This window comes from Euprymna scolopes, chromosome 30 (genome assembly GCF_053919585.1).
Source record: "Euprymna scolopes isolate OS-2025 chromosome 30, ASM5391958v1, whole genome shotgun sequence".
In the NCBI taxonomy this organism is placed as follows: Eukaryota; Metazoa; Mollusca; class Cephalopoda; order Sepiida; family Sepiolidae; genus Euprymna; species Euprymna scolopes.
In genome coordinates, this window is record NC_136511.1 from 65,717,852 (window position 1) to 65,737,448 (window position 19,597).

Below are 19,597 nucleotides of genomic sequence, written 5' to 3' on the forward strand. Positions count from 1 at the left end.
AATACAAATACAAATACTTTCGTTTAGGTTACCAGAAATACAAATACTTTTATTCCTAAGTCTAAAAATACAAATACAAATACTTTTATTCCTCAATCTCAAAATACAAATAAAAATACAATAACTGATTTAAACAAAATACAATAACTGATTTAAACAAAAACTTTTTTTCAAAGTAATAAAGAAATCTGAAAATATGCAAAAAAAAGAAGAAAAAGAAAAGAAATATTTCCTTCCAAATTTGACATCTACATTACATTCTATATCATGTCCTCATTACATTTTATTATCATTTCCCTCTCTCTCTCTCTCTCTCTCTCTCTCTCTCTCTCTCTCTCAAATATAAATACAAAATACTATTTTCCTGGATGCCAAAATACAAATACAATTGTATTTGATCCAACCCTAGAGCTTACGACGTTATATTTTATAACTACATCTAATATATTTGCAAAAAGATAGAGAAACGTGTAAAGAGCAAACAGTCTGAGCTAGGACAATCAAACGTAGGTGAAACGAATCAGTAATGAACGAAGCGAACCATCTCTTCTTGCTGCTGTTAGGTGAACATGAGCTCGCTTAAATAAAGAGTGTTCTTCTAACCAGAGAGGTATCCGTTGGAACTTGGAATTCATACGAAAACCAGACAGGCAGAGTCTCTGCCATTTTTGCGGATGGCTTGTGTGTTGGTGGTCTGTGGTTTGAGATATGGTTCTGGTCAGCTCTAGAGGTACCACCTTCCCAGGATTCACTTCTTTACTCTTTTGAGAAAGGTTTAGCTTATCGTTAATCGCATGAGGTTCCCTTACCGGGGAATGCCAATTTCAGATGTTAAATCGATGATGTTGATGCAATAAAAGAAGAAGATCTTCAGTTTTAGGTCAACGGGGCTGTAAATAAACGATAACATTTGATGCTACTAAGACTAAGCTTCTTTCCTCTAACATTTACAAGAAACCTTCATCGATAGCCATGAATAACACCCCAACTGAGAGCTCATCATTCAAACTCCTCGGCCTAACATTCACAGTTAACGTGAATTGAAATAAATACATTGAGGACATTGCCAAGATAGCTGCAAAGAAGGTGGGTCGCTTCTACCATGCTAGAAAATTACCAACACCTGAGAGTATCTTATATCTCTACAAAACTACCACTCATCCAATCATGGAATATTGTTGCTACATCTGGATTGGTGCATCTATCACTAGCCTCTCTTTCTCTTAGACAGGGCCCAAAAATGAGTGCTCAATATAATACCTCTCACCCTATCAACCAAGCCCCAACCCCTGTCCCATGTTGCATCCCTGTGCCTTTTTTTACAAATATTTTAATGGGATATGCTCTGATAAACTCATAGCAGTTGTGTCCCCTCGATATACATACACCCAACTAACCCGTCTAGCAGCAAAATCCCACCCTTCCACTGTTGAGGTCTTTAGATGCTGGAAAACTTTCTGCTCTGATAGTTTCTTCTCGCGGACTGACTACTAGATTTGGAATTCCTTCCCTGTTTCCTGCTTACCTGACTGTACTGAAACACAAAAGTTTAAATGTAATGTAAACCAACACCTTACTAGTCATCTCCTCACATAGTCCTCTGTAGGCATGACCCCAAATAGCAGTCCCTTACGTCCAAGTGGCAATATGCCTTGTTTGTGATGAATAAGAGTAAAGAAATTAAACATTGCACAACCTTTGCCTCACAGTTACCGTTACAGGGGGTATCCATTGTCTCTTGAGACTGAATGGTGGCATCGATACTTAAGAACTACTGCGTTCAAATATAATCAGATATGCAGTGAACATTTCTGCACTAATATTGTTTGGAACTGAAACTCCAATTTTTCCCCAGATGTGATTAAAACAAGCGACTTGTGTTCAATGACGCGTATATGATGAATCATTTTACAATAAATATTTTGCTTAAGCAGTAAATAGCCACGAAAGGATTTATTTGTTGTTAACACTACAAACCATTAGTCTCGTTAGGTAGTTTAATAGAACGTGTGCTGATGAAGTTTTAGAGCTTGTGCCCCCCTTAACATACCTAGTCCTAATTTATTCGGCAAGCAACAAAATCCCACCCCTCCTATGTTGAGATCCAAAGAAACCCCTGTCATGGACGTGCATCAGAAGCAGAGATGCGTCATTGAATTCCTGGCAAAAGGGCATTGAGAATAATGGTGACTATGTAGAAAGCTAAATTCTGAAGCACAAAAGATCGCTCCTATTAATAGTACCACTCCCGTCTTTGTAGCTCTTTGATCTTTTGAGTTCAAAAACAAAATAGAAGGTTTTACTTTTGGAACGACTTTCGTATGACAAAGCGCACCCTGGACGCCCATACACAGCGATCGCTCATCATTGGCAAAAGTGCATTGAGAATGGTGGTAACTATGTAGGAAGAGACATTCCAAAGCACAAAAGGTCGCTCACTTTAATGGTACTACTCCTGTCTTCATAGCTCTTCAACTTTTTGAGTTAAAAAATAGGGGGGTTTACTTTTGAAGCGACCACCCTCGTAGATAAAAAAAAATAAGAATGTAGATGTACATGCAGAAATCCCATGATGTTAAGGCAATCAGAATAAGTCACATAAGTTTCATAAATGAATCATAATAAGTCACGTAAGTTTACTCCTGGAAAAAAAGTGTGCAGATCTTTATGAAAAGATCCGCAGGGACTTACTCTCGTTTATATCTGACGATGTACCGGGTGACATTTGTGAAAGGCTCCTGTTGCGCTGGTTCCCACTCAAGGATGACGGATGATGAAGATATGGCGCTCAAGTTCTTAAGGCGAGGAGCTTTCGGTTGACCTGCAATAATTGAATAATACAAGAATACAAGTAAATCGAACACGAATTTTAATAGAATTAAGCAATTAGTGCTAAAAGAAGAAAATATCAAGACACACACAAAAACTAATCAGGATATGGCTGTATTAGTTTATCTATTAGTTTATCTATTTGTTTATCTTACGTTTATGAATTTTTGAGATGAGGATTTGATATTCATATTGTTTGTATTCTTTGGACTACTGTTCTCATCTTGAGTGTTATTTTTACGTTTCATCAAGTATATCTTGTGGAACTCGTGAATCCGCACAGAATTTAAAACTGGACCTCTTATTTAATCTATGGCGGTACCATGCTCTTGTTCCGGTAGCCATGTTTGTCCATAAGGACTCATAGCATAGTGGATAAAGTGCTTGGTAAAATTCAGTTCTAAGTTACACTCTTTTGGAGGTTGAAGGTTCAATCCTTAGCACAGTGTGACACTCAAAATACAATTATGAATTACTTAGGATTTCTATGGCTGATGGAATGCGAGCAAGATACACCCCGTGGGTTAAATAAAGGGTTCTGTTCAAAATGCTGTGCAGATTCCCAAGTTTAACAGAAAGATTCCCGAGTTTGATAGAAAAATTTCAGAGTTTGACAAGATACACTTAAAGAAGGTCGGAGGTAGCATCAGCTGAAATGTAAAAATAAAACTAAAGATGGGAACAGAAGTCCGAAGAATCCAAACAATACGAATATTTCTTACCTGTTTATTTATTTATTTGTTTATTTATTTGTTTATTTAGAGTATATATATATGCTAAGCCAGAATTATCCGCCCCCAATAAATGTTTGAGTATTTTTATGCAAATTCAACAAATACTTGCAAATGTATGCATTTGTTGAATTAGTCACAAATAATTTATTTCGAATCTTATTTTCAATAATTACTGAAATCTTTTTTTTTTTTTGCTTGAGAAGATTCCATCTATTCTGAGCGTCAAATAAAAAAAAAAAACTGAGGTATCTCAGACATTTATTTATAAAATCAACAAATAACAAAATACCTTCATATTCTGCTATTTATATGCTTAGTGTTAGGAGGCTACCTACCATCTAAAATAATGATTAAACATTTTATATTTAAAAAGGGAGTAACTCTTTGCCCTTTGTTATCTTGCTTGATCTAACCGGCATTTTGGAAAGCAGAGTTATCTGACTTGACATTGAGAAAACAAGATGCAATAGACGTTCGTTCAGCGGCAGATAATTTAATGCATCCTCATAAAAGAAGTCATTTTTTTTTTCAATTGTAATTATATAATAAACTCTCAGCCTATCAAAAACGGGCCAAAGTTATAGCCCGTTGACTTAGAATTAGTTATTTATCCCAAATTGATAACTAGATATGATTAAATTTATGCTCATTTTTGCACATTTAACTAATCTTTATTATTTCTTATTGATCTCTAATCGGATACCATAACACTTACACCTTATCATTACAAAGGTCCATACAAAATTTCAGTCAGATCGGCCGAGTAATTTCTGAGGAAGAGTGGAACAGACAAGCAGACAAACACAAATCTATAATATAAATCTCACCTGTCTGTTTAAATGTATGTATGTTTGTTTGTATGTTTACCTAAAACTTTCGACAGAGGCAACAGATTTTCATGAGATTGGTATCGTTTTAAAGCTCGGCCCTTCGGACAACAAATATCGAAAAAATTGGCTAAAAACATTAATTCCTTCACCCTCAACTAGGTACTTTTCTACAAGGAGGGCTGCTTTTCTCGCCGATATTTTCGAAAGTAATCCCCTCTTTTCGATTGACCGGCCTTAATTTAAACCTTCACCATTTCCGATTTGGCGATGGACGCAACGGCAAAGACGTCAGGTTTTTTTTCACATACTTTTCCTCCTCCATGGTATGGGTTCGAGCCTACCTGCCTACTACCACTTTTTTTTGATCAACACACACCTCCAAACATCCGGGCAATGCCGGGCACCCAGGCTAGTATAATATATAAGATACACTTAATTTTATATATAATTAAAAATATTTAGCTCCTTTTTGGCTGGGTCCTTTAAGAGAAATAGTGGAACTTAAAGACTAATTCCTATTAATACTTAACTGTGCATTGAATAGATACCATAATATTTGGTTCGTTGCACTTTATCATAAAAGTCTATAAGAAATTTCAACCAGATTGGCCCAATTGTTTTTGAGAAAAAGTGGAACTGATAGACAAACCGACAGACTAAGAGAGATATAATATAGATAATTATATCTATCGATCTATACAGAACCGTTTTCATCCAATTTATTTCTCCATATTTGTGTCATATAATGTCCAACAGACCACTTTATTTCACTTAAGCACAAAGTTAGATTTCTTAAAGATGCTATTTTAATTTTTTTGAGTTGTTTATTTGAGGGCACTCATGCGTTTCTAGAAAATAGAGAACATTAAACAGATCTCACTGATGACAATATTCCATTAGCGTGACTTCTAACATTTCCCTAACCGCCATACTCATCAGATTTGCCACTCTCTGGCTTCCATTTAGCATGAAGAAAGATCTGACAGGACTGGGATCTTTTTAAATAATAAGTCATCATTTATCAAGGCTAAAAAAACACAATGATAAGGGATAATGAGATAGATAGCTAGATAGATAGACTGATGATGAATACTAAGAGCAGCAGAATATGTCGGCATTTTTTTATTTGTTCATCTCAACGACGTCAACGATACAAAATATTTCAATACTTTTCATTCATATATTTATAGTTAGAGATTTTTATGAACGTTAGTGTTATCCAGAATTATTCGCCCTCCATTATGGAAATTATAATGTACAGAGTGACCTCCCTTACAAAAAAAAATGTTACCCATTAATAAATTGTAACCATTCTTTCTGCAATTTAGTTAGTAAAAATAAAGAAATAAACTTTAGTCAATGCCTGACTTGTCCATTAGGTTTCAAGCATAAATGTCCAACATTTTTATTAGTTTTATTGGTGTTCAATTATATGGTTGGGTTTACTTTCGGCAGCTATCTGACTCTCGTTTCCCTTATTTTATCCTTTAGACTTCACATACCAGCACCGATGTTTCTGACAAAGAGGGGAGAATTGCTGTTTTCTGGGTCAGTATTCTATTTAACAATTATTGTTGGCAAGTTTCGGACTATGAAGTACTATTCTTTTTTTTAGCTCTTTACATCAAGCGGCTTCATGTCTTGTCTGAAGCGATTTCTATAAAAAAGAAATGTGTGATTGCATTCAGAATCACACCTACTGACGAGACGATTACAAACGTGCCCCTCCAGGCATTCCAACAAGTCATTTAAAGTGTGGCAAGTGTTGCTATTCCACTAGAAGATTATCTGCTGACGCCACTGCATTCCATCAAGTTCGCTGCATCAGTTGCAATATGGAAATGTAACGCAGTCTTTATATCAAAGAAACAAGGGACACGAAAGAAACTCATTTTTTTTTTAAACAAAAACCTTTATACCTGGTATTTCCAACAACACATATTTTTCTAAATATTTAAACAATTCAATTTTCCTTCTCCAGCCGCGTGTGACTTTTCGCCTATGCTATGACGTCACCCACATGTCTCGAACATGTGCTTTTCCAAACACCTTTCTCAAACACTTCTTTCTTTGAACACGTCTTGAATACCTCTGCTTCTTCAAGCACCTGTGTTCTTTTGCCTCTGCAGTGACGTCACATCAGGTTGGGTCATTTGCATATGTTATATGATGCTGCTTCTAACAGCGCTAGTGGCTCTGTTACAAAAAAAGGGAGATAACTAGTCCTTACTGGCTTGAAGATGAGATTATAACAGCAAGTAATAATTAAGGCTAAGACAACAGCATATTCTTTTCATTGTTTTGACTCTCGAGTGTATCCTTGGATATCTTATATGCTTATATATAGAGTGATGTAGTTCTCGGTTAATTGTGTCGGATATATACTCGAGAGTCAAAACAATGATAAGAATATTCTCTTGCCATAGCCCTAGTAATGATCAACATTGAGCGCCACCTGGTGGTCGTTAAGTATTTTGGAGCAGACGAAAATGTGCTGCGATGAATGCTCGACTGAATAAGATAAAGGATGAGATTTAACTGACTCTGCATGCTTACTCATGAAATGATTAGCAAAGTGTCCCCGATTATCATTAAACAACAATAAAAAAAAAGACTGTCGGACATTTATGACTGAAACTTGGTGGACAAGTCAAGCATTAACTGAAACTTATGGGATGATATTTTTTTTTGAAGAAAAGGTCATTCTGTGTTATTGCCCTATAGTAAGTATATAAGTCAATTTTTTTAAAAATTATTTCTTAATTTAACGTTTAATACAAACACTTTATGAAAATGAAATAGTACTGACTTGATTATATAACATTCTAGAAGGTTTCTTGAGAAGACAATATGTGAATTCCACCTACCAAGATAACTCATTCGTTCTGCGATCATGGTAGAGATGGCTGAATTTGATACGAGGCCCCGTACAAGGATACTTGATGCGTACAAACGAGGTAATGGATATTCGTCAGTTTCCATGCGTTTATTAGTTCCTAGATCGACAATTCGGAGTATTATCAAGTGCTACAACAAGACTCATCGTATTGGGAATGCATTAAGGATTGGCAAGAAAATGTTTATTTTTTTGGGGGGTGGAATGGAGGGGGGAACATGTTGGCGGTGCCTCAAAGAATCCACACTTAATAAGGAAAGATTAATGATTTAAAAGAAAGCAGGAATGAGTGCCACTAGTCTCCAAATTTGCCATCCAAGAAAAACTTAACTAGAAGCCATCTAAAACAGGGATAACCAACCAGTGGTCCATGGACATTTAACTGTCCGTGCAAATTTTTTGACGGTTCACAAAAAAACATGAGTGAATTTTGGCGTATTTGAAAAAAATTTAAAATTGCAAATCTACTTTATTTAAATAACTAGCCAACTTGTGCCCTGGCGTTGCCCGAGAAATTAGATTAACTGAAGAAAATTCCATGTAACTATTGAATATTATTACTACTAATAATGGTTATAATACCAATAAGACTAACAATAATTGTACCTTATTAATTTTTATTTTTCAAATTACGATGAACGATTTTCAGTCACGAAAACCCCTCATTTTACCATATCACTAAATCTAAGTCTTATTGGTAACTACTCTTCTTGTGTCTCTGTTCGTTTGCATGATCTTTTTCGAACACTTGAACTTAAGGTTATTGTTTAGCTTAAAAAAAAGAGTACTGCTACTACTATTACTACTACAAAAACATGATCAAATGTTTAATACTTGAAAACATTTTACATTTAGTGGTTCAGAAAATTCAAAATATTGGCGACCGCCGATCTAGAACATTGATGTAAACTTTGGAACTTTTATTCTTTTATGATGAAACCAAATTATAATTATTTACTCATATGAACAATAGTACAACGTGTCTTTGTAAAAACGTTTATGGTATAATGTGTCTTAGCATAAAGATGTATGATATGACATGTCTTAGTATAAAGATGTATGGTACGATGTGTCTTAATATAAATGTGTGGTTCTGGATATGACCTTAAACTATATCCGATGGTGAGGCCCCAGCTTGCAGGCCTTAGGAAGTGTGGAGCCACCCTTTAATTGCCATTGCTCCCAGGTCCACTCTGACCCGGAGTGGTAGTACCTGTTAGGGTCCCAACTATGGGTTAAATAGAATCCGACTTAAAAAACAAATATACTATATTAATAAATCGTTCTTCAAAATCACCAGATTCGGCATTAAATAACCTGAAAAGGGTTGATATGCCGTAAAACATAAACAACCAACATAATATAAATGTGTATGTTGTGATATGTCTTAGCATAAACGTGTATGGTATGACATGTCTTAGTATAAACGTGTATGGTATGACATGTCTTAGTATAAACGTGTATGGTATGACATGTCTTAGTATAAACGTGTATGGTGTGACATGTCTTAGTATAAACGTGTATGGTATGACATGTCTTAGTATAAACGTGTATGGTATGACATGTCTTAGTATAAACGTGTATGGTATGACATGTCTTAGTATAAACGTGTATGGTATGACATGTCTTAGTATAAACGTGTATGTTGTGATATGTCTTAGTATAAACGTATATGTTGTGATATGTCTTAGTATAAACGTGTATGTTGTGACATGTCTTAGTATAAACGTGTATGGTATGACGTCTTAGTATAAACGTGTATGGTATGACATGCCTTAGTATAAACGTGTATGGTATGATGTGTCGTATGATTAATTATGACGTCAGTAACTTTCATTGATCGAGAACAGAACAGTTGAAGTTTAATATCAGAACACTCTAATCCTAGCTGTGTCCACTCATTGTATACAGGCTCTCTCAGCATAAACGTGACTTATTTAAAGGTCAATAACTCTGCCAATAATAGTATATTCTCTTTCACTTGCTGTTTACCGAACTGGACAGATCGGCAGGGTCTGAATATGACTCCAACAGATGAAGACGAACCATAAAGTGACTGTAAGTGAATCCTTGTGTATTTCACATAACTTCTTTATTTTTTGTGATGTGTAGTTGCTGTATGTACAATTCACTGTTTTTTTGTTTGTTTACATTGTATTTGTAATGACTATTAATAAATATGTATGTTGTGATATGTCTTAGTATAAACGTGTATGGTGTGACATGTCTTAGTATTCATTTAACAAACTCATTTTGCTGTCTTTGTTGTTGAAATGTGCATGCTGGTGGCAAGCACGGATTTGGGAGATTCGCTTCTATTCTCTAATCATACTTGATCTGATTTGATAAAATATGAATCTCCAATATTCTCATCGCTCAACCGAAAACACACGGCATGAATTATTATAAAATATTTAGACGAAATCAGCATTAAAAATATTTGCTTAGTGTTATAACACTACAGAGAGACTAAGGGATAGGTGGCCACGATTAGTATGCGCCTGCTGCAAGGAAACAGTCGTTGTGTGTAAGAACAAGCATAGAATCATCTGATTTCAAGACAATGGTCATGATTATGTAAAAACAGATGCTTTTTTGGCAGTCTAAAAGAGCTGAATAAAATGAGTGGCATTTTTGGTCGAGGATGAAATCAGTTTTGGACGCCAGCCAACTAATGTCGTTTGCACCTGTCATCGGCAACATAATTCCGTTTTGGTCTGCCTCTTAGTTGAGCTGAGGCGAGTACTACTGCTGTTGCTATTATGCATAAACGTCTTAACTTTTGTTGGTGAAAGAAAAAAAAATATTCCGCCATCTTGAATGACTACTGAAAGCTAATATTCTGTGTGTTCTTTCAACTCTAAATAATTAACGAGACTGAAATAGGAATTAATTAACCTGATACATATTTCAGTCACGTCAATTATTTATATTTGAAAAAGCCTTGCCGGAAATCCTATAGAAGAGGCATATGCGAAGAAACAAGTACGAGACAGTTGTTCGAATTTGAAACAGATTTTAAGCTACTCAGAGAAGAGCAACTCAAAATCTGTGTTTGTAACGATGTTCAAACAATGTAACGAACACAGTTAAAACCATAACCAAGAATTAACAGGATTACATTGTTTGTAACGATGTTCAAACAATGTAACAAACACAGTTAAAACCATAACCAAGAATTAACAGGATTACATTGTTTGTAACGATGTTCAAACAATGTAACAAACACAGTTAAAACCATAACCAAGAATTAACAGGATTACATTGTTTGTAACGATGTTCAAACAATGTAACAAACACAGTTAAAACCATAACCGAGAATTAACAGGATTACATAGAAATGACGGCGCAGAGAGACCATGGGATAGGTGACCATGACTAGTATACGCCTGCTTTAAGGAAACAGTGGTTGTGTGCGGGAGCAACCATGGAATCATCTAATTTCAAGACAATGGTCGTGAGTGTGTAAAATGGTCGCTTTTTGACAGTTTAAAAGATCTGAATATAATGAACGGTATTTTTGTTCGAGGATAAACTCATTTTTAGATGCCAGGCAACTAATGTTGTTTTTTATGCATCGAATTTGAAACAGCTAAAAGATACTACCAAGGAGGAGCGGCTCAGAATCTGTGCATGTGTTTGTAGAGATTAGTTGGAAAGTTTGTTTCAATAAAATTGTATGATCTTTTCCCCCCACGGTTTTTCTAATTAACTTAAACAGTCTGTTGCACATGTAACACGCCTTCTTCCAACTGAACCTTCCATTCTCTCCGCGGTTCCTTTTATGTGCCTGGCATTGTCGCATTTACACAGAAACAGCAAGAGTCTGCGTCACTCACGTGTGATCGTCAAATACAAAAGCAACTGCGAGTCGCCATTTCTTGTGAAGCGACCAAACCCTACAAAGTGCACATGCGCGCACACGCACATGCACACACACACACACACACACACACACACACACACACACACACACACACACACACACACACACACACACACACACACACAATTCAAGTAAGTTACGATTTTCGCTACACAAACAATAAAAAACAATAACCAAGAACGAACAGGATTACATAGAAATTCCACCGTTGATAACCTACTATTTGCTTTTTCTTCTTAACATAAAACGACGCGTGAGTTAGATATTTTTTTTTTAAATAAAATAAAAACAAAGTTTTACACTTTTAATTAATTTATTTATTGTGACAATGTAATTTTTTAAAAGTCTCTTTCTTAACCCTGCCTTAGTCTCATGGGGTGTTTTGTCATCCCGATTTTGCTTAAGTGCTCAAAATTCCTAGTTGGCAACTTATTTCTTTTCCTCCCTTCCAGTACTCTTCTGACTCAGTGAGGGTATAGCACACGTGGTATGGAGCAGTTGTATCTCAGTTTTGAAAGACTGTTGCCTGAAGCTGCGGTTGGAAAATCCTGGACAAATCCACAGTCATAACAAGGCAAGCAAAGAGATGTGCATTTTGTGCCAAGTCAAAGGATTGAAAAGTGAAAACAATATATAGCACTTGCGGGAAACATGTTTGCAATGATCATAGTAAGATGACTGTGAGATGCACAACTTGTGAGAATGCAGCAACAAGCAGTGAATCAGATTGAAAGCTAATAGTTATGAAATGAACTCACGTTCATTTTTCTTGCTATTTCAATTTATGGAAACATTTTGTGCTTACATTTAAGAGCACACATTCATTTTTCTTGCTATTTCAATTTATGGAAACATTTTGTGCTTACATTTGAAAGTCCACATTCATTTTTCTTGCTATTTCAATTTATGGAAACATTTTGTGCTTACATTTGAAAGTACACATTCATTTTTCTTGCTATTTCAATTTATGGAAACATTTTGTGCTTACATTTGAAAGTCCACATTCATTTTTCTTGCTATTTCAATTGATGGAAACATTTTGTGCTTACATTTGAAAGTACACATTCATTTTTCTTGCTATTTCAATTTATGGAAACATTTTGTGTTCATCATGGATATTAACAAATAACACAAAATTATGTATCCTGTGGATATTTTTAAATAAATGTTATCTAGATGTAAGACTTAAAATATTTTGCTTAATTTTATCATTTACTTTATTGCATTATTTTATATTAATAATCAATAAGCTAGAAGTGATTCAAACTGTTCAACAGGAACTGTAGATGTATCCTGAACTAGCAGGATAAGTACATTTTACAAAATAATAAGATTTTTGTATTGGGGTATATAAACACCATTTTTGAAACACTCAGGTGACTAACACAAGGTTAACGTAAAAATAATTACCAGAAAAATCCTCTTTAACCCTTAGGCTACGCTGGCAGTTAATTTTTTAACACCTAGTTTTCTATTACAAATAACTGGCAAAAATGGTGTCTTCAATGACTATGGAATTCTTCTTTGCCCTTACTGCATTAATCAATGAATGAAACCCATGCTTGAAACCCATGTTTGTATTGTTTTTTGATAAAAATTTTCTTTTTCAAAGACCCTAGACTTGATTTTATGTGAGGTGAAAAAATTCAAACTCACTGTAGGAAATGTGTGTAAAAATACCATCGGAGCCCAGGGATTAAATAAAGAAAACAAATTTTACTCTTAAATCTATGATTTAATTAATTTTTATTCAATTTCAGCAAAATTCATTTTAAAATGAGAATTATTTAAATTTTGAGCAGTTAGCGGCGCCAGTTAATCAAACCTTACTTTAGCAATCTGACGATTTCATTTTTAAAACAGGTGTGGAGACGATAGCACACATACAAATGGCACACATACAAATGGCACACATACAAATGGCATACAAGCATATCATAAAAACTATCAAAACTCATGGAAATCCCATGGAACGAGAAAAATATTTAATCAACAAATATGTTTTGACAAAATTATATTTTTATGGATAGCACAAAAAAATTAGTTTTATGAACACAAAAAAAAAAAACTAATAACATGCAGCAAATATGAGTTTATTTAACATTTCTATTAAAATACTGCCATTGTATTTTAAATATAGAAATGATCCTAATGAGATAGATTATTATGTATTAATAAATACTTAGAAAATAACATTGTGCTACATAGTTCAATACAAATAATAAAATCACATTGTAAGAGACACTCTTTAATTTACTGCTTCAGTCCAGCCCCTCCAATGTTCTTCTTTTTTTTTCCCTGTTTCTTTTGAATTTTCCCTTTTTGATGCAATGCTTTGCTGACTTCTTTCTTTGGTGAAGAACCGCTGAATGTTGAAATTACTATGAGTTTCTTTCTCACACCATTACAACAATGATTATATATTATTATTATGATGATATTCGACAACTAGGCTACATCAAAGGGAGGTCAGTGTCATATTTTTGTCCAGTGTTGCCAGATTGGGCCTTTTAAAGCCAAATTTGGCGAATTTGGCCTATTTTTTTAAAGCTGTTTGGCCTTTAAAATTTGTATCTGGCTTTTTTTCACTCGCATAATATACGGACTAACTAAGAAATGAACAAGCTGAATATTATAAAGATGATAAATTAAGCAATCTATTGTTGAGGCAAGTGGAGCAATAATCTTGTTTTATGTTAAACTAGCCTGGATGGCCAGCATTGCCCGGCATTTCCCGGTGGGGTGAGCATAAAAAAATGGTAGTAGGCAGGCAGACTCGAACCCGTGACACAAAGACGGAAAAGAAAGTGAAAGAAAATCTGACGTCTTACCGCTACTTCATGATGCAACCGGAAATCTAAAGCGTTCAAATTTAACGTAGTCAATAAAAAACAAAAGATGACTTGCAGAAATGGCGTTGCTTTTAAACCACCCCCGAAAGCAAATTAGTTTAATGTGGAGGGATAACCAGCTCCTCTCCCTTGTTTTTTTTTATTTGCCATATAAATATGGTCGAACGAATTAAACGAAATATCTTGATTCAGCTTTAATAATGTGCTTGTGTCTTTATCTTTACTAATATGTTGGCTTGTTAATCTACTATTCCATAAACGAATTATATTAGTATATAAGTCAGGTTTTTTTGCCGTACTATCCGAAGATTTGCCTATAAGATTCCGACTTTGTTATTACCGATATTTCGTTTAAATTCATTACGGAGAAATAGCTGCATTTTAAAAAACTAAAACCAATGTTACTTGATGCAAAACCTTATATTTGTCAGAAACATCTTAAAGTGTGTATATATTTTGTCTATTAATTCTATTTCGATCCTTTCCAACTTCCAAATAACAGTCTTAACTACTAGCGGAAACTGGCTGATGTTATCACCATATTTACCATAAGTCCGTATACTTTCCAATCCTTCAGGATTCGTCATCAGGGATAAATTAATCGAACTAGTTTTGAACAATTTCTAAAGTTTTTTTTCTCTTCATTGGTTAATTAATTTATTTCCTTTTAATATATTGATTTATTAAAAGGATAAATAAAATAAAAATGTCTATTTTATTTAATGAAATATGCTATATATATGGCAAGAACTGGCTGATGTAATCACCATATTTATCATAAGTCCGAGTACTTTCCAATCCTCCAGGATTCATCGTCAGAGATAAATCCATCTAATTGATTTTGAACACTTTATAAATTTTTTTTTTTTGGGGGGGGGATTGGAAAGTACTCGGACTTATGATAAATATGGTGATTACATCAGCCAGTTCCCGCCATAAGTGAAGACTGTTATTCGCAAGTTGAAAAGGATTGAAAATAAAATTAATAAACAAAAAGCGTCTATAGTATTTAATGAAATATGCCATAGAGAAAAAATGCTGCCTATATATATATATATATATATATATATATATATATATATATATATATATATATACACACACACCGTTACTTTAAAATCAAAACTGAAACGCGGAGAAAAGGAATGTTAACTTTAATAAGCTAAAGAAGGAGAAGTTAATTATAATGAATACTAAAAAATGGGAAAATTAATGTGTGAAAAGAGTCACGGTATGAAAATATATGGATCTTATACTTCGAAAAAATCTGAGTTGGAAAAATTATGAGCGATGTAGATAAAAACGATAGATTTCTGTTTAAAAAAAGCAGCGAAGAAAACAAGATGTTTTCATAGTGGAGATAAGGTTACACACGAACAAGGGGAGATAATTGGTAAGAAAAATAAAATAACATAAAATAAAATAGGAGACAAGAGGAAACGTGTGGTGTAAGCTAGGGAAATTAATTTCTGGTTGCTTACTAGATAGTGTTGATTATGTAAGGACAGGTGTGTACGTTGAAATCACACCCAAAATTCGGTAAGAGCGTAGTCAGCTTACTAAGAGGAAAAAGTAAAATATAAAATATATTGGAAAAACGAGGAATTAAATTAAATATTGAAAGTGTCTTGAGCTTATATTACAAAAAATATCTGATTAAAGGAAATTCTGCGTTGTGTGAATAAAAGGATAGTTTTTTTAAATTCCTTATGTGTGTGTGTGTGTGTAATAAGGTGTTAATACTACTTTGATGCAATAATTATCATATGTAACCTGTAGTATTACGTTTTTTTTTTGTTTTGTTTTTTAGAATAAAAAGGGTGGGAAGTGATTGATTAAAAAATGTGTAAATTTGAAGTATTATTTGGACAAACAAAACATAAGAAAACTGGAAAAAATATTTATGAATTTAAGCGACTTCCGGTTTTGAAACTCACCGGAAGTAAACGATGTTACTTAATCTGAAGACACCGACGAAAATGTAGGTCATCACATAGGAATATTAAAAAAAAACATGTTCATTTACTTTAATTAAAAAATACGTATATGTCTATTCACATAAAGAAAAAATACGTTTATTTACATAAATAAAAAACTGTTTATTTGCATAAATTAAAATAATATATGTTTATTTGCATAAATTAAAATAATATTTGTTTATTTGCATAAATTAAAATAATATATGTTTATTTGCATAAATTAAAATAATATATGTTTATTTGCATAAATTAAAATAATATTTGTTTATTTGCATAAATTAAAATAATATATGTTTATTTGCATAAATTAAAATAATATATGTTTATTTGCATAAATTAAAATAATATTTGTTTATTTGCATAAATTAAAATAATATATGTTTATTTGCATAAATTAAAATAATATATGTTTATTTGCATAAATTAAAATAATATTTGTTTATTTGCATAAATTAAAATAATATATGTTTATTTGCATAAATTAAAATAATATATGTTTATTTGCATAAATTAAAATAATATTTGTTTATTTGCATAAATTAAAATAATATATGTTTATTTGCATAAATTAAAATAATATATGTTTATTTGCATAAATTAAAATAATATTTGTTTATTTGCATAAATTAAAATAATATATGTTTATTTGCATAAATTAAAATAATATATGTTTATTTGCATAAATTAAAATAATATTTGTTTATTTGCATAAATTAAAATAATATATGTTTATTTGCATAAATTAAAATAATATATGTTTATTTGCATAAATTAAAATAATATATGTTTATTTGCATAAATTAAAATAATATATGTTTATTTGCATAAATTAAAATAATATATGTTTATTTGCATAAATTAAAATAATATATGTTTATTTGCATAAATTAAAACATAAATATGTTTATTTACATAAACTACAAAATTTGTTTATTTACAGAAAATATTTACAGAAATAATAAATGCCGAAAGTAAAATAAATGAATATTTAAATAAGCAAAAAAGAAAATGATTAATGTTTACTTAACACAGTCCAAAATATATGTGAAGCAGAAGTTGCAACGAACACAAACAGGAGCGTATTCTCGCGGCTGGATATTGTGAATACACTTCCTTCCTGGCTTGTCTAATTAGAAGCCAGCTCTCAGTCATGTGGCCGATTTTATGCAAGTTAAACCGGCAACATACTCCCTCTCTTTCTTCCCAGATCATGGACTGACAACAACTTCTCTCTTGGGACTCAACATAACTCGCCCGGCCCATGGGCTCGGGGTTCAATCAAGGCATAAATACAAACAAGCCAACATGGATATTTTCAGACATGGACTTCAATGCGATACGCACTCAAACACTTTTTCTCTTTCAACAGGCCTGTCTGATCTTTAATTTACGCCTCCACACAGGAACATTTTCCACGACTAACCGGTTTTCTTATTCTTACTAACTAAGATAACCAATAAAGCTGTTTTTAAATGTTAGAATGAGATTTCTCGACTTTATTTCTACATTTCGGTGACTCCGGCATGATGGCGAACATGCAACATTCGTCGATACCTTATTCTACAAACGAAATTTAAGAATTCAATAAAAGAAATTAAAAGACACTACTACACTATTAGGACGGAATTTTGTAGTCGATAAATGGAGTTTTCAGATTAAACAAAACAAACAATGGTTTCTACTGATTATTTTGTCAATTCTAATAAATTACAATGGTAGCTTCCAAATTATACAGTCGAAATTACCTGAATATTACTGAATTATTAAAAAAAACTTTAATCGTGTTAGCAAGTGAAAAATTGCGACCATTTTGTTTTTATAAAATAAAGTGAAACGAAACTATAAACAAGGGAAGTAACTCTAAATACTTAATGTAACCAACGCAAAAACAAATAACAAAATAAACATAATCTATATACAGTGAACATGCCAAAAATCCATGGGTATGCAGGAAATAAAAAAATATGGATTTTATTGGAGCAAAAATAACAAATATCACACTGATTCAATTTCCAAGGTCCATTTGGAAAATTCCAAGAACTTTTTCTGAGTTTTCCAAGAGTTATCGGGAGGAAATAACCTCCCTTTTGAACTTTCCTGTGTTTCACATTAGCAAACACGATTGTGTTCTTCAAATTCTATTTCCTTTAATAAATAATTTTCTACCTTATCGATTTTCGTAATTTTTGGATACAATCATCTTAAAAAGACGAGGAATACGTAGATACCATTGTTTTCATGTGAAATTCGGTTTTACGATTTCTGAAATTTCGTCCCAATAGTGTAGAAACACCAATTACAATAAACTAAATACAAAATGAAGTGAATGCTTACTCAACAAAGTTAATTTTTTTTCACATATGAGAAATTAATTAAAATAATTAAAATAAACATAATAAAAAGAAAATGTGCATTTGTTCAAGTAGAATTAAACCGTCTTTCTTCGTTATTGTGGCGAAATTAAAAAAGTGAAATATTGAATTTCAAGCAAAACCAAGTCGCAGTAATAAAAATTTTCAAAAATTATGAAAAATGATAAAATGGAAAATTAATTATTAATAAAAATAGTTTTCGAAAAAATTTCAAGTCTGTATATAAATAAAAAGTATCAAGTCAGGGGAAGTAACTCGTCTGTATTGTTACGATTAATGGTGGATGCCACGCAATCATCTATTTGTACAAAGTACATGTTTTATATAATAATGCAGTAATATTTAACTAATTGTGACATGACAATTAGGTAGATAGCATAGATTAAATTGTGAAATTGATAAAAACAGTAAGTAATTATCCTTGTGTGTTTTAATGAAAATTCATTTTTTCGTCTGTTGGATTACGTTACAATAATAAAGAAGAACCAATTAAACTACACCATAAATCCGCATCTACTCAATGGAAATAAACGAACATAATACAACGAATCTTCAGGCTAAATATCACAGTTTTCTTCCGACGAGTTCCAAAACCAGAAGTCGCTTGGATCGGTAAATATACAAAATCGGCAAAGTTTCATCCCCCAAAATTAAAGTTCGACAATTCAAAACCTTAATTCATTCATCCAAGGGATTTAACTATTTTACTAAAGTAGTTTAAAAAAAATTCTTCTTACAAATTACTGGAATATTTTTAAGGGCATGGCTATAAAGGACTAAGCAGGATGGGGCGAGTCCAAACTTTCATAGCAAATTTTTTTACAAAATATAATTGGTTTCGTTTCGTTTTAGCATTGCTTAGTTTTCTTTCGTTCGTTATTTATTATGATTATAACAACCTAAAAATTGCAGTTAATGTTCATTGAATGTTTTTTAAGGTAAAATTTAAATATTTTGATTGATTTATGAAAACTCTTATATAATTATTTTATCAAATTACTCAACCTGTTTAATAAATGTAGTTTTTTAGATGCCCTAATTATAACTTTTCAGGTTTCATAATTTTTTGTTAATCCTTGGTACCTTTTGCCACATTCTGGTTGTAATTAAATACTTATAGATGTACGAAGCAAAATGAACGAAACGAAACGATATGAAAAGATTTTTTGTTTTCGAACAAAGAAATGAAAATAAATTAACATCAAGGGTGTGAGTTCCG

At 32.6% G+C, this 19,597-nt stretch overlaps 1 protein-coding gene across 1 annotated transcript in view; it reads right to left on the reverse strand.

The window, feature by feature from the left end:
* Positions 1-19,597, reverse strand: part of LOC145254833 (neuronal cell adhesion molecule-like) — an 898,760-nt gene that overhangs the window by 520,625 nt on the left and 358,538 nt on the right. The window contains exon 12 of the mRNA XM_080113668.1: positions 2,692-2,821. Within this exon, the coding sequence (XP_079969794.1) occupies positions 2,692-2,821 (130 nt within the window). The remainder of the gene's footprint in view (positions 1-2,691; positions 2,822-19,597) is intronic.